Source organism: Aythya ferina, assembly GCF_964211825.1.
Source record: "Aythya ferina genome assembly, chromosome: 11".
Classification (NCBI taxonomy): Eukaryota; Metazoa; Chordata; class Aves; order Anseriformes; family Anatidae; genus Aythya; species Aythya ferina.
In genome coordinates this window covers 7,338,507-7,362,857 of record NC_140307.1, presented here as the reverse complement: position 1 = coordinate 7,362,857, position 24,351 = coordinate 7,338,507, and the positions used below count along the sequence as shown (strand labels likewise).

General features: G+C 39.8%; 1 protein-coding gene across 4 annotated transcripts in view; it reads right to left on the bottom strand.

Annotated features, from left to right (window-relative positions):
* The window catches only part of AGBL1 (AGBL carboxypeptidase 1), a 287,320-nt gene that overhangs the window by 124,418 nt on the left and 138,551 nt on the right, over positions 1-24,351 (bottom strand). For all 4 annotated transcript variants that reach the window (XM_084532780.1, XM_084532777.1, XM_084532779.1 and 1 more), the window contains 3 exons: positions 14,828-14,957; positions 10,010-10,141; positions 6,013-6,189 (listed from right to left, as the gene is read on the bottom strand). In XM_084532780.1, the coding sequence (XP_084388906.1) occupies positions 6,013-6,189; positions 10,010-10,141; positions 14,828-14,957 (439 nt within the window). The remainder of the gene's footprint in view (positions 1-6,012; positions 6,190-10,009; positions 10,142-14,827; positions 14,958-24,351) is intronic.

Sequence of the window (24,351 nt, the reverse complement as noted above, 5' to 3'; positions counted from 1 at the left end):
AGCTTCGCCACACAATCTGTGAGCTGAGTGATTAGATTCAACAGAGAAAACTCTTCCAGTGTGAATACAAGTTCTGCAAACAATCACTCATGAAAGTCCTGAAGTCTTCCTTTCAATAAAGACATTTTGAACAACTATCAACAAATTCTTTTGAACTGTGCAGCCACTCTGCTTGGTGCTGCTTTCTCTACTTCCATCATCTCCGCAAAGGGATGACTTTTCCTTCTCATCAAGTCCGGTGATAAATTTGGGGGTATTCAATTTCTCTAACTGAGAACCATTAGATTGGAGATATATTTTTTTCTTCTCACCTCTCCCCAAAGGCTTTCTTCAAAGAGGGATCCATATCACCAGTAAAATCTCCTTCAAAGGGCACTGTCTAGATATCTGCAATAATTTTAAAACTCATTTGTTACTCCTTGTTGTGTATAATCCCTTTGAAGCACGAAGCTGAAGTCTATTCCCATTAGTACTTCATGTCCTCCACCAGTCACGACATGACAAGTAAAACATTTTTCCAATGTAGCATGTACTCAGAGAGCACGTAGCTCAATTTTTGAGATTTGCTGTATTATTAAGACATATGCTTTGGAACTCAACTGTATACATGGCACAATATATATTAACTTGTAGAGTGACAGATACAGTTAATGAACTGAACAGCACAGTGCAGCATGCTATGGAGGGGCCTTAATTAGTAGGCCAGGTAACAAGAAACCAAGAAGAATAGCAAAAGTGATATGCAAGATTATAAATAAATTGCACATGAAGCTTGGGAAAATATCAACGTGTGTCGCTGGAGACTTAATTTGTTTGGGCCCATGTTGAGTCCTGAGTGTATTCAGTAGAACTTCTTACAGTACGGCCTTGCATTTGGTCTTTCACAAACCAAAGATGAAAAGATGGCTCAACATCCTGCAAAAGGGAGGCAGCAATAAAAATCTAGAGGGGTAGGCTGGAGGGGTAGCAGTTCCAACAGGGGAATAATGCAGACTGCCTTCACGCTGGGAGAGAAATGATAGGCAGTTTCTTCTTCTGATTTGTTTTGTTTTAACTGCAGGGTTGTAAACTGGTAGAAGCAGGAAGGAGAAATCCCCATGGAAATGGGCTGCTTTGTTTTAAGCAACTTTCAAATGGAGGCACTGCTCCTCTAAGACTCAATTGGACAATCCAGACAAAATGAAACAGAGTTTGGATTTTTTTTGCCCTTCTTTTCTTCTTCCTTAAGTTGAATAAAACCTCAGATAAGATCAATAGTTTCTTTAGTTTTATGTTTCTCTTCCTTAAGGGTAGTTGGCTTATTGCATTTCCATTGATCACAGACAGGAAGAGTCAACAGATTTTTTAATTTTATTTTTTAACCTCTCATTTCTGCCCTCCATTCCTGCCTCCCCCTGCCCCATCTGAAATCAAATGACTTTTAAGCAAGTCTGGGTTCACTATTGTTTCTCATTTACATACTGTTAGTAATAAATTCCTGTCTTATCTTTCACGCAGTGAACTGCTTTAAAAATTAAAGTCGCATTTCAGTCAAAGACAGGCCACACACAGTGCCTCGGACAAACTCTAGCAATGTTTTTTCTGGACTCTCCACCAGACAGCCTAGGTTCTGGTTTACCTCAGCCCTCCGACATTGCTCTGTGGTGAGAGGGCACCTGTGCTAGCCTCGTGCAATTACTATTTAAACCCTTTGCAGCCTTTATATGGCTTTCTTGTTTCTCCTAAATTCTTTGCAAATTCCTGTCAGATGTCTCTGTGCAACAGTGTTCCCCTCAGACCCAACCCAGCAACACGAGTTGGGAGGGGGAATTCGCGCCCTTGCCTCCACAGGGGTGGCCGGGGTAGCAACAGGCCGGGGCCTCGCCCCCCTCAGCTCTCCTCAGAGGCTGCCAGGGGCTGGGCGTAGCCAGAGCCATGACTTTGCCCGGCTCTCTGCCTAGAACAGCCTCCGGGAGGGCGGCGACACCTCATGTGGCTGCCAACCAGGAGCAGGGAGGGGTTGGCACAGCACAAACACACTGCTGTGGCAGGGCGTGGGGCTCTGCACAAGCTCTTGGCAGGCTGTGAGGCAGCACACCGCCCATGGCGTCCGCTGGGCAGAGACCGTGGCGACCCAGGCGCAGGGGCTGCCCGGAGCCGTGGCTGCTCAGCCCCCTGGCTGCCCGCAGTGCCTCAGCCTGCCGCTGCCGGCGGAGGGCAGCGGGGAGACGGCCTGGGCTCGGGGCAGGGCCGCTCGCTGAGGAGCAGCAGGGCCCGTGAGCAGGAGGTGGCCGCCTGGAGCAACTCCCTGGGGTGCCAGGGAAAAGGATGGCGCCCAGAGGGTGGTGGAGCCCCTGCCCTGTGGCTGTCGGAGCCAGAAGATGAGGAGGGTTGGAAGCGAGTCCTGGTTTGGTGCCACAGGACGTCCCTCCCTACCTACATTGCTTCCCCAGGTGCTCCTCCGTAATAGGGCACTAATTGCGCCCCTGCATAATAGGGCACTAATCGTGCCCCTCCGTCATAGGGCATTAATCGTGCCCTAATGTGGGGCCTCTGAGGGCCTGCACCCTGAAGGAGAGGTAGGCGAGGATGTGGTGAAAGGCTCTGCCTGTGAGGTCATGCAGGGAGAGGCAGTTGACACCGCGCCTCAAGACTACCTCCAAAAGAAAGAAAGAAATGAAAGAAAGGAAAAGAAAAAGATAAAAGATAAAAAAAAAAAAAAAAAGAGCAAAGGAGGAAGAGAAGGAGATAGAAAGAGAGAAAGAAAGAGAGGAAGAAAGGAAGGAAAGAAGGAAATTGAAAAGGAAAAAAATAAAGAAAATGAAAGTAATGGAAAGAAAAAATTTTAAAAAGAGAGAAGAAAAAAATCTAAAAAAAAAGGAAAGAAGGAAAAACAAAAAGAGAAAAAAAGGAAAGAAAAAAAAAAAACAAAAAGAGAAAAAAGGAAAAAAAAACAAAAAGAGAAAAAAAGGAAAGAAAAAAAAAACAAAAAGAAAAAAGGAAAGAAAAACAAAAAGAGAAAAAAAGGAAAGAAAAACAAAAAGAGAAAAAAGGAAAGAAAAAAAAAAGAGAGAAAAAAAGGAAAGAAAAAAAAAAAAAACAAAAAGAGAAAAAAGGAAAGAAAAGGAAAATTAAAAAAAAATATATCAGCGAAGGGAAGGGAACTGCATCCCAAAGTCTGAGGAGAATGAAGAAAGACTTCAAGGCCTTGGGGTTTTTTTTAATATTTATAAATACGTAAAATGTGAGTGTCAGGAGGACACAGCCAGGCTCTTTTTGGTGACATCCAATGATAGGACAAGGGGCAATGTAAAAGAGAAAAAAAAAGGAGTAAAAACAGTAAATCAACTAATCCAAGTACCAGAAAGCTCTAAATCTATGATGCTGACATCTGCAACCTGAGCATTAATCTCAGTTCTATTGTTTTCACACATATCAACACTTGGGTCCAAGAGTGAAGTATTCAGTTTGAAGTCTTAAAAAAAAAAAAAAAATTCTTGTGTGATTCACTTCCAATTTACAAGAATATTTCAGGGGTTCCAGATTCTAATGAACTACTTTTGGCTTGACAGATGGAAGCTGAATATTAAATGGTATTATGCAACCAAATCTTCAGGTCAGCATATCGAGTCTGTACGCTAAAGAATCCACTTGTAAGAAGAAACAAGCAAGAACTAATGCTAAAGACTGCTAAAAGGAAGATGAAATAGCCTATTAATATTATTTGAAAGAGATAGCTTATGCATTTTTATGCATTTCCAGCATAAAAGTCAATGTAAGAAATATTTTGTTTCAGTGCTACCAAGTCAGGTATTAAAGTAGTTTGGAAAAATGAGTGGAAATACTTTGAAATGCCTTAATCAGAGAAAACGCAAAAAGTGTTTCTATTATCCTTATGATGAAATGAAGAAACGTTCCCTCATGGATATATTTACATTTCTTTCATCTTTGAGATGGATGAAAATCCTAAGCAAAGAAAAAAAAAAAAAAAAAGGAAAGAGAAATAACCTGATAGATACTAGTTGGATATTGGGGCTCAGCCTTTCAACATACAGAAGTCATTTTCAGGATGTTAGGAATGGAAATTTCAAAAAACTTTTACGGGCCAGCATCAGAATACTGGATTCTGTCACCAGTGACAAACAGTCATGTCAAATTGCTCATGTCCTCAGTGCCTGTCTGTGATCCTGATCAGTGATGAAAAATAGAACAAGAAATAAAGCAGAAAATCATTTACGTATTTTAGAGGATTTATTAAAAAAAAAAAAAAAAAAAAGAGAGAGAGAGAGAGAGGAAAAAAAAAGAGATTCATCTTCACCAGGTCTTTCTGCTTATTTTTTGGTGCCTCCACCATATAATAGGGACCTGTAAATGGCACACTTTATATTCATCCTCTGAATGAGGCATTTAATCTCTTCCTACTATTTCAAGAACCTGATCACACAATTTAAGCAAATTTGGGTTAAAGACCTCACAGATGTTAAAGGAGGAAGAGAGCAAATCATTAGATATTGATACAACCTGATATGTCACTGCTTTTGGGTGTTACTGTGGCTGTTTAGGAAATGAGTGAAATCGTCCTCCATGGAGATCTCTAGAATTTCTGCCACTGACTTCAGTCAGTGTAGAATTTTTCCTCACTGTCTAAAGAAGATTCAAAACCACTGTCTTGACCTGTGGTGCCTATTAAAAACCCATTAGAACTTCTCAGGGGTAGGGAGTGTTAAATGTAATGCTCAAGGCAATTATATTCACTTTCTTTAAACTGTCTGCAGTTTCTTCTTCTGCCTTTTCTGTCTTGGAATTGATGTGTGTATAGGAGAACATTGTTAAAACAGCTGCTGAGTACTTCCTGGCTACACTTTACAGAGAAATAAAAGGATTAGTATAGAGCTTGCAAAGATAATCATTTGAATGTCTTATTAATTAATTGTTATTTGTAATAATGGCTCTTTCCTTAAGGGTCTTTTAGAATCCTTAACCGCTTATTAATGCTGTATAGATAAGGATTGCTCCCTAGTGGGAGAAATAAGGTGGAATATGGAAGCCATTCAATGAAAACAACAGGTTAGAGAAAGGAACAGAGAAAGAATTCACCATTGGAGTGAATGGAAAATTATGAACAGCTACATGCATTAACAGAGTTCATCCCGTGCACAAAAGAAGTGCCAGGAGATCTCATAGACTTCTGTCTCTGAAGTATTCAGTGCAAGTATGGTCCTTCCCACAAAGTCTAGAACCTCATTTTATACAGAATTTGGGTCCATTTAGATCATAGTTAAAGGCATGCCTTGAACTTATGAGCAGCTGTTAAACTAGCCATAGATTAAGCTATCTTTGGCTGTCAGTAATAGGCAGCTCCAAACGCAGGATTCTCAGCACAGGTTCTTACATTTAGCTGAGTGAATGCTCAGGTAGCCAGCCTGTACCATACAGCATACAACCACTAGTACTCATGTTGATGATAATACTAGTGGAAGACAAGTATAATAATGAAGCAGAGCAACCTGGTCTAGTGGAAGGTGTCCCTGCCCATAGCAGGGGTTGGAATTAGATGATTTTAAGGTCCCTTCTAACCCAAACCATTCTATGAGTGTTTAATTTCCTTAGATCTAGCTTAAAGATGTCCCTATGACCTGCCAACACTTTTTTTTTATTATTATTTTTTTTTTTTTGAATAACACCATGAATACTCTTAGAAGAGTAAGTGCCCTGTATGATCCCAGAAACATTCCTGCCTTCAGCTCAATGTTTTTGGCTCCAGACTGGAGTTTCTTTTCGTTTCACTCTTGAATGAAACCTCAAAGCAAGGACTCCACTTTCCTGGCATGGAAGATTAAAAGAGTGAGGGATCCTTGAAAGATTTCCCTAAGGAGAAACTGAGAATTAAGGCTACGTTCATGCTGTAGTAGGTCTGGAAAAAGCAGGCAACACTAAGCAGCAAGGCAATAGCTATCTCTTTACTCTTCCATGCTCATGAGACATACATTCGAAGGAGGGTAGCACAGGGTTTTTTTTGGAAGATTTACTCACTTTGTAGAGACCGTGGCTGCAGCCGCAGTATGTGCTCTCCATGGTGTAGCTCCTCAACACACCCATTTCCTGCCACACCACGACCCGCGCCGTTGACTCCCGGGATTTCTCTACCAGGAAGCTGCAGCTGTTCATGACAAATGCAGGGGCCACTTTATCCAGGATTTTAGGAAGAGTCTATGAGAAAGTAGCAGCAATGAGAAAATGAACTGAACAGATGAACACGTGTTTATATTGCTCACACATCTTCAGAAAGACCTGTGGTTTTTGAAGTGTCTATCATCAGACCTATCTGTAGAAGCTGTTAACTAAGATAGCTCCAACTAGTGCCAAACTGGATTCATTAAGTTCATCCCATGTGAAATCCTCATATTCTAATGTTTTATTTTTCTTTCAAGTCAAAGACTAAAATGCCAAATATACAGTACATTTGGTATATCTCATTCAAAATTAACCATTTTTCACATCCACTAATTATGGGCTGCTGAAGTCACGAAGTTTTATATTCAAGCTGCTTCAACATTAACTACACCTTTGTGTTGTTCTGCCCAGAGGGCTGCAGTCACAGCTCAGTACACGATGTTTCCTTCCTCTTCAGCCCCACTGTATCTCCTGCCATCACACATCCACAATTTGACAAGGGATTCAGCTATGGGAGGAGTTTTTTTTGAACCTAGCATACAGCAGAGAAAGGGGATGTGTAATCCCAATGAAGGTCACAGAAAATTACATGAAAATAGGGCTTAGCATTTAACTACCTTGCACTGTGAAACCAAAATATTCTTATCTGGGTCCAAACAGTGTATTTTATACACTTCATTTAGAAAATTACAATAAAAAGTAATCATGAAAACCCAGTAAAAGTTATATCTTAGCCCTGAGTAATTTTCTTACTCTAGAAACCATATTTTCTAAAACAGTCTATAAACACTCCTAACACACTGCAGTATCAAAACCTTCCATCAGTGCGGAGGCAACACATACTTATTCATGACACCTGTAAAAACATATACTAGATACGTTAACACTAGGTGTGCTTTATGTAGGTACTGAACCTTTACATACACACGTACATGTGTGTAAATTTTAGTGCTTGCATACTCCCCTGATTATATGCCAAAAGACCATCTGGTCCATCTAGAAAACAGCAAGCAAAATGAGGACATTCATTATTTCTTTGATGACAGCTTTCTTAAACTTCTGAACCAAATGGAATCACATAGAAGGAGTTTCTGCTCATTGCTAGTGGCATTTACCCTTGAATTTCATTCAGTTTGGGCGGTGAAAGCCAAGCGGCTAATTTCACTTCCCAATAACAATCAGGTTCACTGATTGATTATGAGCAATTGTAGTTCCATTCTGTGGAGCTTTACTTCATAGCACTGTGCTGGAATTCTTGGTTTCATCAACATTGAAAGAGTAAGGTTTAACAGCAGGTCTTTTCCTAAAGCATGATTGACACGAATGATAAATCTTTGGTCTAAACTATTTTGCAATATCCCCTGCAAACAGCTTAACCATGCATATCTCTGTAACAAAAAAATAAATATCAATTTTTAGTATATCCTGGTTACAGCTGTCAACAGACCCTAGTTATTTTTTTAGATTAAAAAAAAAAAAAAAAAACTAGAACAAAGGGAGAAATAAATTATATTTTAAATCTGAGATCAACATGAGCTTTAAATCTCACATTAAGATCTCCAGCATGATACTAAGAACTGCAGCACTCCCTTTTCTGTGAGCATACTGAAGAGAGGAATCTTTAAAATGAACTGCTTGCTCTAGACTAAGCATTCTGAATTGCCTTCAAAGTATTTGTTGCAAAATAGTATTATTTGCTGCTAGTATTATTTGCTTCAAAGTATAATTTGCTGCTTTCGTGCAGAGCTTCCAGGTTTTCCTGGACTTGGGTTGAACACGAATTAACAAAACACAGCAGTCATATCACCCAAACAATTATAATCCTGAGCACTATCATTAGATCCAGTTAAACTGTGTCTGAAGGTACAGATAGCTTTCATTCTGTACTCATCTGAAACAACACACAGATTTTTGTAAATATATATATTATGAAATACAATAATCAGATCCTTAATCCAGTTTAGCTTTTAAAAACAATTGAAATTATATGCATAATCAATCTTTTACATACAATTAAATAAAAATGCTGGCAGGTAACAGTAATGTCTCTGTACGCAGGACTCATTTAGGAGCATTAGCAAATCTGAATTTAATATTCTGTTCATTTTACCAGCTTTCACGGGATTTCACACTAATGGTTCTTTCTTCTCTACTTATTTTTCTCATTAATTATCTTTCAATTGTGTTTTTGGAAGGGTGAAAACACACCCTTTTAAAGGATTCTTTTATAGTAATGCAGCAGTGTGACTGTTCCCTTTCTCTCACACAGCTGGATTTAACATGCACAACAGCGAGGAGAGCTGCTCCCCTCATGCAGGACCATGTCCAAAAACCACTATTCCCATTTAGAGGAGAATGGAATTAGGTTTCTCTGCTGATGTCCCTGCAGAAATTGTTTTCAAAGGGGCCTGGAATGGCTATCAAAAGGACAAATCCTGAAACTGGGTTTTGTGATGCCAATGCTGCACAAGTCATCTAAGGGCACAAAATAATAGAAAGTAATAAAGACTCTTACTCCTGTGAATTGCCAAGGGCTACAGCTCAGTCTATGGTTTATGTCTATGATGCAAAGGCTGTTCCAAAATCACCATTTTCTTGAGGTATTTGGTTCCTGCTCCTGAGGAGCAAATCCATTGTGGAGGTCAGGCCGATCCCCAGTTATCTACAGGAGGCAGGACAGAAACCTCCCATATCGTGAAAAAAAAAGAGAGAATTCTAACCACAGAATCCTTTATATAGGCCACTGCAGAGTTTTTTTGGACAGCCTTGGAGGCTTGCTCCTGGTTTCTTCATTGCAGATTCAAGACAGGCTCCAGATGCTGAAAGCAGCATTTGAATTCTGTTTGTGTAACAGTGAACCATCCCCAGCCTTTTCAAGCTGCCTGAATTCAAACACAGCAAAAGATATCATGACTGTAAGCACCCTTCCTGCTTTCTTTGTGAAACAGAGTGTTTGCCACAGGGACCCCTTATGATGAATGTTGGAGTACTTTCTTCAGGGAAAGTGGCCGTATGGTATGTACACTGCTTTAAGACCAACACAGGATGTGGTAACCTTATGGAAGGATAATTAGACTTGTCAACCTATTTCAGGTTGTAGTTAGACAAGCTATACCTCTATAATTAGTTTAAGGCCACAGTTAATGTTTTACGAAATTAACCTTTTCTAAGACTATAAATATAGCTTATCAGATCTTTTTTTCATGGAAATTTGTCATTTAAGAGGAAAATATCATCTAGACAGATGCAAAAAAAAAAAAAAAAGAGATAGCAGAAAATCCAAAGAAGAGTTTGATGAAATAGAAGCAAGACAGATTTCAATATTCGTTCTTTCAAATCCCAGAATTTTTTCCCCATTTATGATGCCCAGCACTTGCCATGAAAATTTCACTGTGTTAGATCTGTTTGACATCCATTGAATTCTCTGGCATTTTCACTGGGACCAGGAGCATTTTGTGAGGAAGCAGCTCAACTGAGTAGGACAAAGGCACAGTGACATTTCGTCAGTAACTATTATGGAATACCTTTTTATTTTCTTATTATGGCGGGGTGATAAAAGCACACATATACTTGGAACTCACAGAACACACAAAACTATAGCATTTCAACAGTCTGTGGCCAAAGACACATCATCTTACTAAAATAAAATAAATAGGGACCCACCTATTGACAACGTTTGTCCTGATACCTGGTGCATGAGACATTGTGAATGATTTGAAGTTTTCTGAATATCTACTCCTCTGGAGTAAGGGAAGCTCTCACCTACACCCAAATTTTGTGAGTTGGCCTTGTCTTGGAGAGCAATGTATGTGCACGTACATGTCAGTAATTGCATAAAGGAACCAAGCAGACTTACCCTGTAGCCAACATCTTCTGTGATAACTGCTGTGTCAACCGTGCAGCCTGCTTGCCACAAGGTCTCCTTGATACTGCAACCATAGAGAAACACGTTCTTTTTCTGAGAGTGGCCATGGTAGTCACAGAATACCTAAAGAAGTAAAAGGCAAAATCTTGAACGCTTTTTTTTTTTTTCCCCCGCGGTCTCTTCAGACAAGCTCAGGCTCTGGGCCATGCCTATAATCAGTGTCAAACTTTGTTAGTCAGTTGTATCTTATTTTATCTATTGGATCTGACATGATCTTAGGAATCCAGAGTCAAGACCAGTGCATTTCCATCTGCAGCAGAAATAAACATGACACCTGTGCAAGAATCCATGGCAACTCAGGAACCTAAGAGTTCATGGTAACTTAGGATACAACAAAGCAATTTGTCAGGCTCCTTTGACTTCTCAACTTCTAAACTCTAGCATTATCCTCAAGAGATTCTAAAACTGCACTTTCCTCAGCAATTAATCGTCACCTCAGCTTCTTTAAATTCAAAACCAGTGCTTCTTAATTTTCAGGAAAATATAACTGCACACTCATGTGAAAACGTATAGTATGCTGTCAGATCTTTGCATGAATTCCTGGAAGCCAAGCACAGAACATGACCTATCTTCATGGCAAATAATCTCATTCCACACTATCTAATATATCTACTTAATCCATCTCTCTTATGTCAGCTGTCATATAAGCTAGGTGTAAGGCACGTTTCTAGTTTTAGTGGAATCTTTGATCGCCTTTATAGGCAGATATCAACTCCTATAGAAATGAAAATCACGATTTAATGACCTAAGAGGTAAATATTGACCCAAGTGTTAAAGAGTAATCAATCTCAGTACCCTCTGAGATATGAAGTCAATATACACACTGCTGTTACATATATTCTCCATGTCTTTATCAGGAAAATTCAGAAATCTGTCAATGAAAGGCAAGAATTTGTAAAGAGAAGAAATTGGTTCATTTTAAACCAATATTCACCACTTATTAGAAAGGAGCTTCAAGATCTCATTGAAATTGTTTTCTGGGGCATATGCAATAGACAAAGGAACAGGTGTTGGAAGGTAGGAAAGAATTACAAAAAAATATAAAGGGAGATGGGGGAAAAATATGGGGGAGAAAAATATGTATTCTTACATAAACACGTATACAGGAGGGGAGAAACAGATGGAGCAGTTGAGTTTCTTCCACCAACTGTTAAGGCAAGATTTACCCTAGTACGTTTATTTGCCAGTTATACAGTAACTAAGTTTAGCTGAAGGCAGTCATGGAGTTTAATTATCTAGGAATTGAGTATTTAAATTCCTTCAGCTCCTCTGACAAACTGTACATTGACAAACTGAAGATGCTAAGGCATACACGCATGAAGAACCATCTCCCTGCTCCTAATTAGTTGGACAATTCAGCTTATCTTGACAAAAACCTCACTCTGGCAGTTTGCTTATACCCTGCTCCTTTTGTTTTCCAACTTGTCAATGTTCCTTCGCACACCACCACTCAGCTCTGGTTCTCTTTGTAGGACTCTGGACCTGCACATCCCCATCCATGCAGCACAGAGCATTCCACATGTAAAGCATAAGATCAGTGACCTTCACAGCAACAAGTGCTCCTGCACTGCTTATACCCTTGCCACCTGGCAAAGGCAGAAAGGGGAGGACAAAGAGAGCAGTTTGAGAGCTGCTAATGAGAGCAAGCCTACAATCAGCATCCTTCCCAAAGGGAAAAAAAAAAAAAAAAAAAAAAAAAGACAACATTGCACAGACCCCAGACATTCAGCCCTGTCAGGCAGTGTGCATATTTTACAGGGTTTATACAACCCATGCACTAGAAATAGCTGGCTGAAGCACATGGAATTACCCTGTAATGGTCCCTTCCAAACAGCTGCATTTATTGGATCTCTTAATGACAGACATTTTTCCAGCTAGTGTTCCATCTCTGCTTTCAGTGACATAGTTTAGGTTAACCACAGGTACCACCTGGAATTTATTCCTGTGAATATCAAAAATAAGATTTTATAGCTTTCATTCTGGTTCAAGGCAGAGATCCCAGCTCAACTGGGTATCAATTACCTGCCAATTTACAGAATTACTAATACGCAAAAGACGCATATATTATTACCTAAAAGATTACTTTACTTATCAGAAACCACACAGGGATGATCAGCTATTCAGACAGCTGGGCTGCCTAGTAAGTGTGAGGTCTATAATTCTGCATCTCCAGAAACCTGCCGATGAGTCCTTAATGACAGGTCTGGAATGAGCCTTCTGTGTTAGTAAAGGATTATCAAAGCCAGGTTCTGTAACACTGCTGCTGTTTCAGGCCATGGGATCTTCCACTGATTGTCACTAAATTCCATGGCAGAGCAGTCAGTGCTACTGGAAATATTTTCATTCCATTTGCAAGTCTTATAATCCTACGCTTTAATTAACTTTGCTGAATACTGCAGTTATTCTCAATGTTTATAACAAATTGTTCTTTATAATACACTCTTCTGCCTCATTTTCACACCACAGCATAGTGTACGCCTCACTATTCAGCGAAGAAAAAGCTCTATTTTGTAATTTCAACACACAATACAGAAATTTTCCTGTCTGGGCAAACACTAAGCAAACCTGGGACCTCCCCATCTGCTTTTTCTCCAGTCTGTCCTTCTGCATAGCTGGGACACTAACACACAGTCAAACTCCAAGTCTTGTGCTCACTGGGATATGACTCAAGACACACATGCAAATTTTTATCTATTTAAAGTTATTTGCCAGCACTGATCATCATAGAGGTAAGGACTGCTTTCAAACTCAAAAACAACTCTCCTCATGACTCACAGAACCAAGCAGCTTTTAAAACAAAGGAAAAGCAAAATAGAAAACGGTAAGCAAGAAACTCTGTTGGAAAACAGATCATTTCAAAATCTCTTTGATTTTCCTGCAAAATTTCCATTTTTCCTTAGTGGTGTTGTGAGAGGACTCAGTTTCAGAGTTTTGAGGTAGACACGTCTAGTTTTTTTGTTCCCCCCCCCCCAAAAAAAAAACTATATCCTTACAAGCATCCTTACAAGCAGATCTGTTTCCAAGCTTGACAGAATACTTTTGAATGGCAGCAAACTCTGCTTTGTGTCTCCTGGTCCCTAGGAGGTTCTTTCTGTCCCCTCCAAGGGCATCCTGGTCTCTCTGTATGAGCTGCATGTTCCCTGTTGCATACTGCAGCTACATTGTCAACCATAACTTGTAAACCCTAGCATTTTCTCACCACAAATGCTTAAGGAGAAAGCAACACCTCTCTCCCCCTCAGACCTGGTTGCTCCAAGACACAACTCTCTAACACTCCCACTTTGCTGCTCTGAGTTGGAAAGAGATCCCACGCAGTGGAGAGCTGCAATGCCACAGTGCCTCCAGCCCCTTGGTTTACTGGGATTCCAGAGGCAGGCTGTTTGCTATGGAAGGGTTTACCAATTAAAAGGGTTTTGAAAGGCTGTTAACTTTGAAATTCTTTCCTCCTTCAAGCTTTTCTTTGCTTTGAAGAAACTGCTTGCGCATCTCCAGGATAAATTAAACTAAGTAGCTTCACAAAAATCTTTTGGCTATCTGGGAACTTGGCTCCATGGGATCTTGGCAGCAGGGCCAGGGAAGAAGAAACTCGGCTCTCTTCTGGAGCAGGGAAAATGCATTTTTGAGCATGTGTAGCCTAAAACTGATGTACTCTTCAAAGGAAGAGAAAAATCAGTTTACCAAGTCTGACATGCAGCTTGTGAGTGAGAGAGATGATAGGATCAATAGTTTCCCTTCACTCAGCAATGATGAAAACTTGTACTGTGTGCACGTTCAACTTTACACATCTGGCTATGACAGTGAGGGTTTCGAATTAAAAAAGACCCAATAGAAAATAGCGTAGTAAACCAGAACTGATCATATATGTCTCTAAACCAAAGAAAAAGGTTGGTGAAAAGCTCACAACTGTGAGCTGTGCTTCCGTGAGATTTCTTAGAGTGCAGAGCTGAGATGCCAGGCTATTGCCTTGGCCAAAAAATAAAAATACAAATAAAAATCACATTTCCACAAAAACTCACTTAAAGAAGCTCACAGGCATTTTCACCTTGTCAAGACTAGAGAGAATTATGTATCTTTGGACATTTTTTGCATGACTGTAGCTATAAGCAGCCAACCTGCTAGTCTGTGCCTCCATTTCTGTTCATTAACGTTTGAACTTCCCTGTGCTTTTTATCCTGAGGTCTCAGAACTATTCATTCTGCTGGACAACAAGACTGAGCAGATGGGACAGATCCCAGACCAGCCCCAGCTACAGCTTTGAGACTAGAATCACCTCTCATGAATTTCTCGTAGTCTAAAATCCAGTCATCTCCTTCTCCTCACCAAAGCAATGTGGAAGTTCAGCCATTTTGAGGGCTGCTTCCCGTGTTTTGGGGATTGCATAGGTTGTTCCAGCATGGGCTTTTGCAAAATCCATTCAGAATAAGTCTTTGCAGAATTTCTTGTCTTCTTGTCAGGAAGATAACAATAACCTATTAACAATATTTAGCTCAGTCGGAATACTCTAAGGATATTAAAGAGATTTAAAGAATTCATATTCATATTACAGGTGTGCAAGGGCTCTGAAATTTGGAGTTGTTGGTTAGAAGATTCAGTAGAAAATCCAAGACATTCAAAACAGATCTATAAGATGAAAGCATAACAGCACAGGATACTTTCAAAATCTCTCTAGCTCTAAAACAAAGCTGTTCGCACAACTGCAATAATCAATCTACACACAGTAACTTATAAAAGACATTGGAAAATACTCACCAGAGGAGCCCGGCCAATGCTGCGCAGATAGTACAGAAGACCTTTGGTGTGGTAAATAGTTGGATGAAGCTGGGAACTGGGCTTCAACCACTGTCTGTTCAGATCATCCCCACTCAAGGAACAGCGATGGCTGAAATCAAAAAACAACACATCATAAACCATCAAAACAGTTGGTTCCAGAGAGTTTCCAGTTCTGCCAAGACATGGCACAAGGACAGGGAATGTAAATTAAAACACAAATATAAAGATTTTGAACATTGGGTTGGAATGACTCAACAGCCCATACTTTCAAAGGTGCTTACAGTAAGCACATTTTATCACTTCCTTTCCTTCTAAGGTTCACACAGTTGCAGTCCTGAAAATAAACACAGTTTTTCCTTTACCTAAGTACATACATAACCAAGACTACTTACAAACAAAATATCTTTGGAAATGTTTTAAATTCCGTGCTATCTAACAAAATTCAGCCAGCTTACATAGAGCAAAGGCTTCTCAAAACCTCTATAGCAAATAAGTACATCCAACTCCTACTCATTCTAATTGAAGACAGGTGCTTGAATCTCTTCGACCAGTCTGAAATATGTATGCACTTAAATGAGATGAGCTGGATATCTCATTTAAGCTTCTCTGCTCACGAGAAATGTAGCTATCTGAAGCACATCACGAAGATCTTGATGCATGCTACATCATTATGTAGAACAATTACCTAGATTCACTGCAAAGGCTGAATAAAAAGCTAAATAAGGATCCTAGATTTGCACTGAGAAAGTGTTTTCTTTAGTTGGCTTGAAAATATTCTGTTCCTGAGTCAGTGATCAGTGAAAAATTCTGCAGGATATTTGACTGTATGGAGCAGTACATCATTGTACAATTTTGCAAAATCTGTCTAATCTCCCTCATTAGTGACTGTGTGTAGTACAGAGCCTAATTATCCTCAGTATTGGGCAAATTTCTAGCTACACAGTTGCATCCAGCTTTGCTGTTCTAGCCTCCTAGTAACAAAGTACAAATGTATTCCTAGGGATGCAATTTGGTGGTGTTTAGGCAGAATCTTGAAGTGCAACTGGGGTGTGTTGCAAGTAGTAGCTTTGGTATTATCAATGCCTTGCAAATAATGCTTACAGAGAAAGGGTCCTAAGGTAGGAATTAAAAAAAAAAAAAATAAAAAATAAATAAAAGTACAAACAAGAGAGAACTGGATAAGAAAGCATGACAAAGAAAAAAATAAGAGTCACTAAAAATGTTTCATATGTTTTTAATGTAGAAAAACAAGGTCTCTGATGCCATCTTGGGGCTTCTGGCAACATCACAAGATCCATTCCAACTTTAGTTTCAGTGTTACCTGACTTCCCCTCTTTCTTCATAATCCATAGTTCCCACATTACTCACTCTGCCATTTGGAAAACATTAGCAAAAGCTAACACATGGGAAGTCATTGAATGCTGATACGATGCTTCTGCCAAAAATTCGAAGTGAAAACACAACCACTTCACTTCTGTTGCATAATGGTCCTTCAGGCAAAGGTACCTGGAGGCTCACCTCTCCCGACCTTCAGGACCACAGCTGCTCAGATGAGCTTATCAACTGTATTTCTGTCAAGAACCTGTGTTCATAGATGTTTTCCTTTCAGCCGATACAACTCCAAAAAGAATCACTGAATTACATTCAGAAACAATCATCTTTTCATTGGTGACTGGTGAAAAAAAAGACCCAGCACCAACCACTTCCTTGACGTAAGCATGCGATGTTTGCCTGCCCAACAGTTGTATCAGGGAGCACAACTAATTGAAAACAATAGTTGAATGATGGCTAGACTTTAATTCTCACTCTTCATTTTAACAACTAAAAAAAAAAGTCTTATTGTTATTATAGAACTGCACAAATAATTCTTCAGCACTATTATTGCTTAAATAAAACAACTTCTCCCTTGCCTTTTTGTTGGAATTGACACTGGTTTATGTCTTCTCAAACCACCCGCATGTCTCCCTTGGCTAAAATGCCTTGGTACTTGCTGGGAGACTCCAACGTATCAAGCCAAACATGCAGGGGAGTACGAACATGACAAATGAACTACTCCCAAAAGAATGCAGTAATATAGAGATTAATGTCAAGCTAACACCAAGCTCAATTTTTATTTCACTGTTTCGTAGACTAAACTAAAAGCCTCTTTGTTAAAATTAAATAAATAAGTAAATCCTTTAGAGTATACAAGAAATCCCAAGAGCTCTTCAAAAAGGATGCAAGAAAAACTCCTAAAAAACTCCGTTAAAGTGTGTTAAAGCCAAGTAGATGGTGTTACAAGGCACCAGTGTTTCCCACTGCAGCATCTGGTTCTGCTGTGGCCCATGGACTGGAAGGTGTTAGTTGTACATGAGCACAGTTTCCACAGACCATGCTGACATGTCTCAGTCTTCGGGCAAACTTCACTCTGCCCGTGATGCAATTTACCAACTCCATTGCTCTAATAAACATTGAGACTTTTCTTAGAGGTGACCCTATGACAAGCCAATCCCCCACCCATGCCATTCACCAACACTGCTGATCACTTAGCATGGGTTCAGTAAGCATAATCCAACACTACAGCAATCATTAGAAAGCTTTTATTTACAGCAGGGAAGGAAGGTAAAATCTCAGCACATAGGCAAGACCTGGGAGACAAAGTTCAGTTTTGTCCCTTCAATGATTAACATCTTTGCTCATTTAAATGACCTTTAAATATTAGCACTCTGCCTGGCAGCTTGTATCCGTAGCTCCTAAGGAGATGCACAACTTTAATTAAATTATGAGACTGATTTTTCCATCTCACTCCCCACCCCGACCATTCTGTTAAAGCCTGTTTACTTTTGCACATCCCCACCAGCCCTGTATCCTTGTTCCTTTCTTTCTTCTCTCCCATTCCTAATAGCGATGACATTCGCAGATAATGGGTTTGTCCGTTATGCTCTGCAACCAAGGGTGAAGGTAAAATATTAAGCTGATCTCAAGTGCTGATAGCAAATAAAGGGGCTGGGAAGCTGAGAGTGGCTTTGTATGTTTGGCAGGATTTAATGAAATTCACTGCTCAAATCAAAGACATTTCTTACAACATGGTTCCAAGCTATTACATTTGCTTTAAATGCTTTATGTGTCTTTTCTCCTTCACAGCATTAGTGAGACTACCTGCCACCCTAGATGGGACTCTTAGCAGCTCAATAGGAATGATGAAAACATTTGCCACAAAGAATTCCAATAAGTAAAGAAAACCCCACCTCTGTGCCTCTATACAGATTGCCTGTAATTGTTAGTTATCTTGCATCTTGAGCCCAGATGTGCTACACATATATGTGTGAAACAATTAAATTACATTTTTCTTGTTCACAAGCCTGATGCTTTAGATTGTACTTTTGTTATAGCTTTGCCTCCTCTTCTACCTTTAAACAGCCAGGGAATTCTTTGATGTGGGTCAGCCTACTGGAGAGCTGTTAGCTGCCTCTGGCATAGTGCTTGGCTCCAAATGGGGCACAGCTAAAGGAAACTATGAGACAGCTTCCCCTTTTGTTCTGCATGACAACTGAAGTCGTTCCATCAAACATTTCACCCACAATCTTTCAGTGACATGATCCATGAGGGACAGTGGAGAAAGAATCAGTTCCACAATACAAGGTGGCCTGTGCAAATATCACACGTCTCTCCCACCAGGCTAAACTAAATACTTCTGACCTTCTTCAAGGAGACCCTAGGGCTGTAACATTTCTGTAGGTGTCTCTAGAATGACTCAGAAGAAGCCATGGAGCTGGTGGAAGAAGGGATCCTCTGAGCTTTACTAAGCTGTTCTAAAAATAGAGATGGTTAGAAAACACTGCCACCACAACGCTACACAGCAAGGCATTCACCGCTCACCCTTGCCTGAGGAAAGAAACACTCGGGCAGTCCGTCTTTCAGACGTGCTGCAATAGTGCCACAGAGTCCAGTTAGATGAACTGAAAAAGTATTCAAGCCAGCCAGTCCCTGGAGAAACGTGATGGAACATGTGTAACCCTAATGACTGGTGGAGAGGAGAGCAAATTCAACCTTAGGTGAATTTGTTGATGACTGCTAGTTTCAAATATCATTATATGCCATCAATAATAGTCCTCTCTATATACAACCCTCATCTCTAAAGATGTATAAATGCAGGCAGTCACCTAGAACTGCATATGGGACAACTAGAACTAGTCTACAAGAAACAGATCCTTAACACCTGAAGTTGATATAACACAATCAGAAAAGACCAGGGTGTGATTCCCATTCATAACCCACAGGGAGGTAACTGCACTTCTAAGAGAAGCATTAGACTCTTGCTCTGAAGGCAGGGCCACCTCGCAGGGAGTTAATGAGAAAGAGGTTAAGTAGCTAAAGTACAGACTTGTTCAGTTTAAAACAGAATTGTATTTTAAATGCTTGCACTTGTAAGACCTTGCTTTTAATCTTGTACCTCAAAGTCTGACATCAAGTTTTACTACAGATGTGTCTTCTTTATTGTCTTACTCTTAAGCCTGCTCGGCTTAAGTGCAAAGCAGAAGATCCTGAGCACCTCAGCTTGCAGCTGCACTAAATTCTGCACGAACCACGTGTTTGAATGGGGAGATGCTACGTAGTCCTAAACCAAGGCTGATAAAGTCAACAGCGCCTTTTTGTTGAATGCAATAAACCTGGTCCAGTGCCCTGCAGAGACAGAAAAACAAGAGAGGTGGGGGGAGAGAGAGACGAGAGAGAGAGAAAGGGGGTGTTGGGGTGGGCACAAAAACAAAAGAGAACTGGAGATGAAGAGTAAAAGGACTGGCGGATAAACATAGCACACAATATTAGACAGGGAAGAAAGCAAGAAATGGAGACAGAGAGAGAGGAAAGTCACTTTTTAAAGAAAAGATGCTGCTGTGCTCGGAAGATAAAATGATTCAAAATCTCCTGTCCATTACAGATAAATGGAAAGACAGGGCCCGTCATATCAAATGAATGATGTCAGGACTGATAATAACAGCACCTGGGGCACAGCGAACTATGAAATCTAAAGGGATGCATTGTGTTTGATATGTAGAGAGTAACATCACCATTCACTGTGCATCTTAAAAGCATACAGCAGTACTAGCACAGGATAAGAATATCTATAAAGGTAAGTAGGCACAAGTAAACATCAGGATGCTGTTGAGCAGCATGTGGCAGCCTCAGACAGACACAGCATGCTGGACTTTATAAATAGCTACTGCCTAGGATGGAAGCAGGAATGTTTGCAGGAAAGCGTTTTGGTCTTGCCATTCAGAAAGCTCAGAGCAACCTGAGGGGGTCAGGGGATGGGTAGGAGGGTGGAATCCTGCATTTTGCTTGATTTTTTTAATCTTTTCAAAGAGCAAAACTCGATGATGTTAGGAAGCAGCAGTACCAGCAAAGCCCTCCCTCGTTATTTAAAGAAAGCTGTCAGAAATACAGCATTTTTTTCTACATTTAAGTCCATGTGCTAAAACTAAAATGACTATATTCATCATATGTCCATTCCACAGAGATGCTCATCCAACACTACCCAGTCATTGCACCATAGTATTGCCCTGTGATGCCAGGGATCATTCTAGAAACAAAACGTCCCCACAACAATGAAAATATTGGAGGCTTTACATTGAGAGCAACCCAATGAAACAATAGCTTATGTAATGTAAAACCAGCTGGATTTTAAAATGTTTGGATATTTTTCAGAAGCTTCAGTATGACAACTAACTGGTCTTCCATCTTCTGAAATTTATGTTTCTCCAAGGCATAAGAGAAACTTTGAATTGCTGAGGGCCTCTTTGTAGAGCTCTTCATTTAAACTATTTCATTTTATAGCAGATAAGTATGCAAAATTGCACTACCACACTCTACAGCTGGAATACAAGATGGGGGATTAGAGGGCAGGGTCTTTTTCATACTGTATGCTGGACTGCACCATTAGTTTCACGGTGAAAATTTTTTCCCTTCATTAAAGTGGGCTGCTTTAAGTTCCCTCTGGGACATTTTGCTTTTACATCTTGGAAAGCTACAGTGTTTCCCTGAAGGGAAGTAATCCCTTGCCCAGTTACTCCAAGAAGTGAAGAAGGTGACGTTCTCTCTGTTTGAAGTTATTGTATTTTCATTTGTTCACAGTGAAATACAGGTAAATAGCTGCAAGGCATATACAGAGACACCAATGAATGAAACACTTCCCATCCACATTACTGCAGCTGACAGTTCACTACTGATCATATATGCTTTCTCCTTCTGACTGCAAGCACTATGAATGCTAAAATGCCTGTGTAGAATCAGGACCAAGAGCGGTTTGCCTTCCCAAGAGAACTGAAACAGCCAGGAGTTCAGGATCCACAATGCCCATTCCACATTTTTTCTTCTTCAAGTGTCTACCTCACTCCTAAATTATATTTATGCTCCAGTCCTCCAAATGCCAAGAACCCTCAAGCCTCATTTGCACCACATCTTCCTATCACACTGCTTTCATCGTAAGTAAAGGCCAGAGTCAGTATTAGCACACCAAGGCAGGCATGTACTAGATTATGAAAATCAAGGCCAGAAAGTCAACCTCTCCTAAGCGAGTCCCATAAAATACCAAGCAATGGCAATTTCTCAATTGCACTGTGACCTCTTACTGTCATACTAGTTTATCTCCAGGCCTTTAAGAGGAAAATTTTTATTGCCTTTTTTTATTATTTTTTTTTATTGCACCTTACGCACACAATGCCAAACTCATCTCCTAGATGACACTTGTACTACCGGGCTGCCAACCAATTTAACGGTGCCACTGAAGGGAGCCTTCCTGCTTTGGACTGTGGCTGCTGTAGGACTTTTTCCTTTCAGCACAGACTAATGAATCCACGATGCATAATGCTCCCTCTTGGGCAAATGCTATTCTAAAGCATCACTGCCAGTTTCTTCTTGCCTACCTACAGCAGAACACTGATGCTAATTAGCGTAATGAACCTTCACTATTTCACTTTCTACATCTGACTGATTTTGTCACAATGGACAATCCTTGCTTCCCAAGATAAATTATGTAGTCTGTGTTCTTCCCTTTTGGTGCATGTAATTGTGCCTCTATCCTTGTTCAGCTCTGGTAGAAGAGTTCCTTTTCTCTCTGTGGACACATTTCATTGTCATATTTTGTCACAAACCAGTCAGACACACAGAATGAGATCTGCATCACCCCCAACTAATACTATCATCACCCCCAACTAATACTATCCGTGTCATAATCAAAGAAGACAACAAGTTCACAAGAACTATTGAAAAGGTGAGTAAACAGCATTATCACAGATCAGCTGAACTACTTCCCCAGTTCTACATGAATGGATGCTCATCAGATTTCTATTCCTTTTAATTGTAACAACAGTAACTATCAAATATGAGAACTTATTCACCCGCAGTTAGTCATGCTTTGCACTGTCATTTACAAGAAAAAAAATGCAAGTAATAATGCTTTGTACTACTTTATGGAGGAGTAAATAAAGATTCAGGGAGCAGGTAAAAACTGGGTTCTCAATTTCTTGATGTCTTCCATATGATGGGGTCATCTCAAGAGCCTGTTCTAAGGACCATCAAATATTTTGCTTGTCACTGATGAGACAGCCCTAAAATAGAATTATTAGGCACTGGTTTTGGTTGGAAAAGTTAATTTTCAGCTCAAGAATTTTCTTGTAACAAGTATCTATTTTCTGCAGGAAATGTTGGCTTTTCTTATGCAAATACCCAATTCCCCTCAAAATTTCGACTTTCCAGTCAGAACTCCAAATTTTACTATTCAAAATTTCAAACTGTTTAAGAGGTGCTTACAGCACATGGCAGAAAGTGCCTTTGAGGGTTTCTTAGGTACCCATTCTTCTTTGTGTATAGGGTCTCTTTGGCTGGGCTACATGTCCCATAGCACAACAGCAAGACTCCACAACAGCTGTTCAGTAAGATGCAGAATTATGATGTAGCATGGAAGCTGTAGTTTGGCAGGGGGAACTCAGACAACAGGGCAGTGAAACAATTCCAAAAGGGCACAACAGTGACACTTCCCAATGGAAATATATCTTTTAGGTGGGAAGATTTGGCTCCAGTTTTGAATATCCATTATTCCTTTAAAAACTTAAGTATTCTTAGAGGGAAAACAAAAACAAACAAACAAACAAAAAAAAGAACACACCACCACTGCCAACAAAAAATACCTTTTCCCAAACAGCCTCACTTATATCTTCCTACACGTTATGTCAGCAAATCCTAATTTTGCAGGCAGAAATATTGACAATGAAGATACTCATACAAAGTAGCAAATGGGTGAAAAAACCGTAGTAAAACCAGAGGTTTCATGAAAGCATACTGAATTAACTAAAACTTTACTTTTTAAGTAACATCCTTTAACCTGTTTCTAGTTCTTGTATTCTAATTTTCTTAATTTAAATGTGTTGTATGTTCAGATAGTTCAGGAAGGATTCTTAACTGACTTAAGCTAATTGCTCACATATGGGTTGCATTGAATTAACTGAGTTGATTTAAAAATCTGGTAGTTAAATCAGTGCAATCTCCACATACAAATGAGCACTAAGAATTGCAATTTCCAGATGATGGTTCTAAACCTCAAACACAAATAAAAAACACAGAAGGGCAAAGTGTGGCATCATAGATTAACAGTGAGAATCACAAGCAGAGGAGTGTTTAGAGGCCCAGAAAAACAAAACAGAACAAAAACAACAACCAACCAAAAAACAAAAAAAAACAAAAAAAAACAAAAAAAAAAAAAAAAAAAACAGAAAAAAACCACCTCCTCCCTCCAAGCTTCCTCTGCTTCTGTGGAACTGAAGAGATAACTAGAAATGGGAGGAAAAAATCTCAAAGCAGTTGCTATGAATCAGAAATATTTTGCTAATAAATTACATAATAATTGGACTAATTCAAAATCGTTGCCAGTAAATGGTGAAAAACCTTTGTACTTGCTTTTTTTTTTTTAAAAAAAAAAAAAAAAGAGTAATGAGATGAACACTGTACAAGAAATGTACTTCAAGAGACGCTTCCTTCCTGGACCATCACTAGATCATCCTGGCCTAACCATATCCAACATCATCTAAAAGGCTTTCTCTAGATTCCAATGTCCAGCTTTCAGGGACTAGGAATTGATTAGGGTATTGTCAGCCTACCCCAGAAGACAGCTCTGCTTGGAAACCTGGAATCCCTTTCCAGTCTGGGGCCTGCAAAGCTTTGTATGGGAAACAGACTTGTTTCAGCAAACTGATACCTCACAGCAAAGCAATGCACTGACATGCCAGCTGGCGCTGAACACAAGAAAAAAAAAAAAAAAAAAAAAAAAAAAAAAAAAAAAAAGAAGAGGCCAAGAATAAGGAAGAGACAGAGGTGAAGAAGGCTGAAGTCACCCTTCCCAAGCTGAGATGCATTACACCCCCATTCTCCATCACCTCAGCAGTCTTTTTCAATAAAAATAAGCAGCAGGGATAAGCCTCTACGAGTCACACCTGCATGACAAATAAGGTTGTGGAATTCCAAAATAAGAC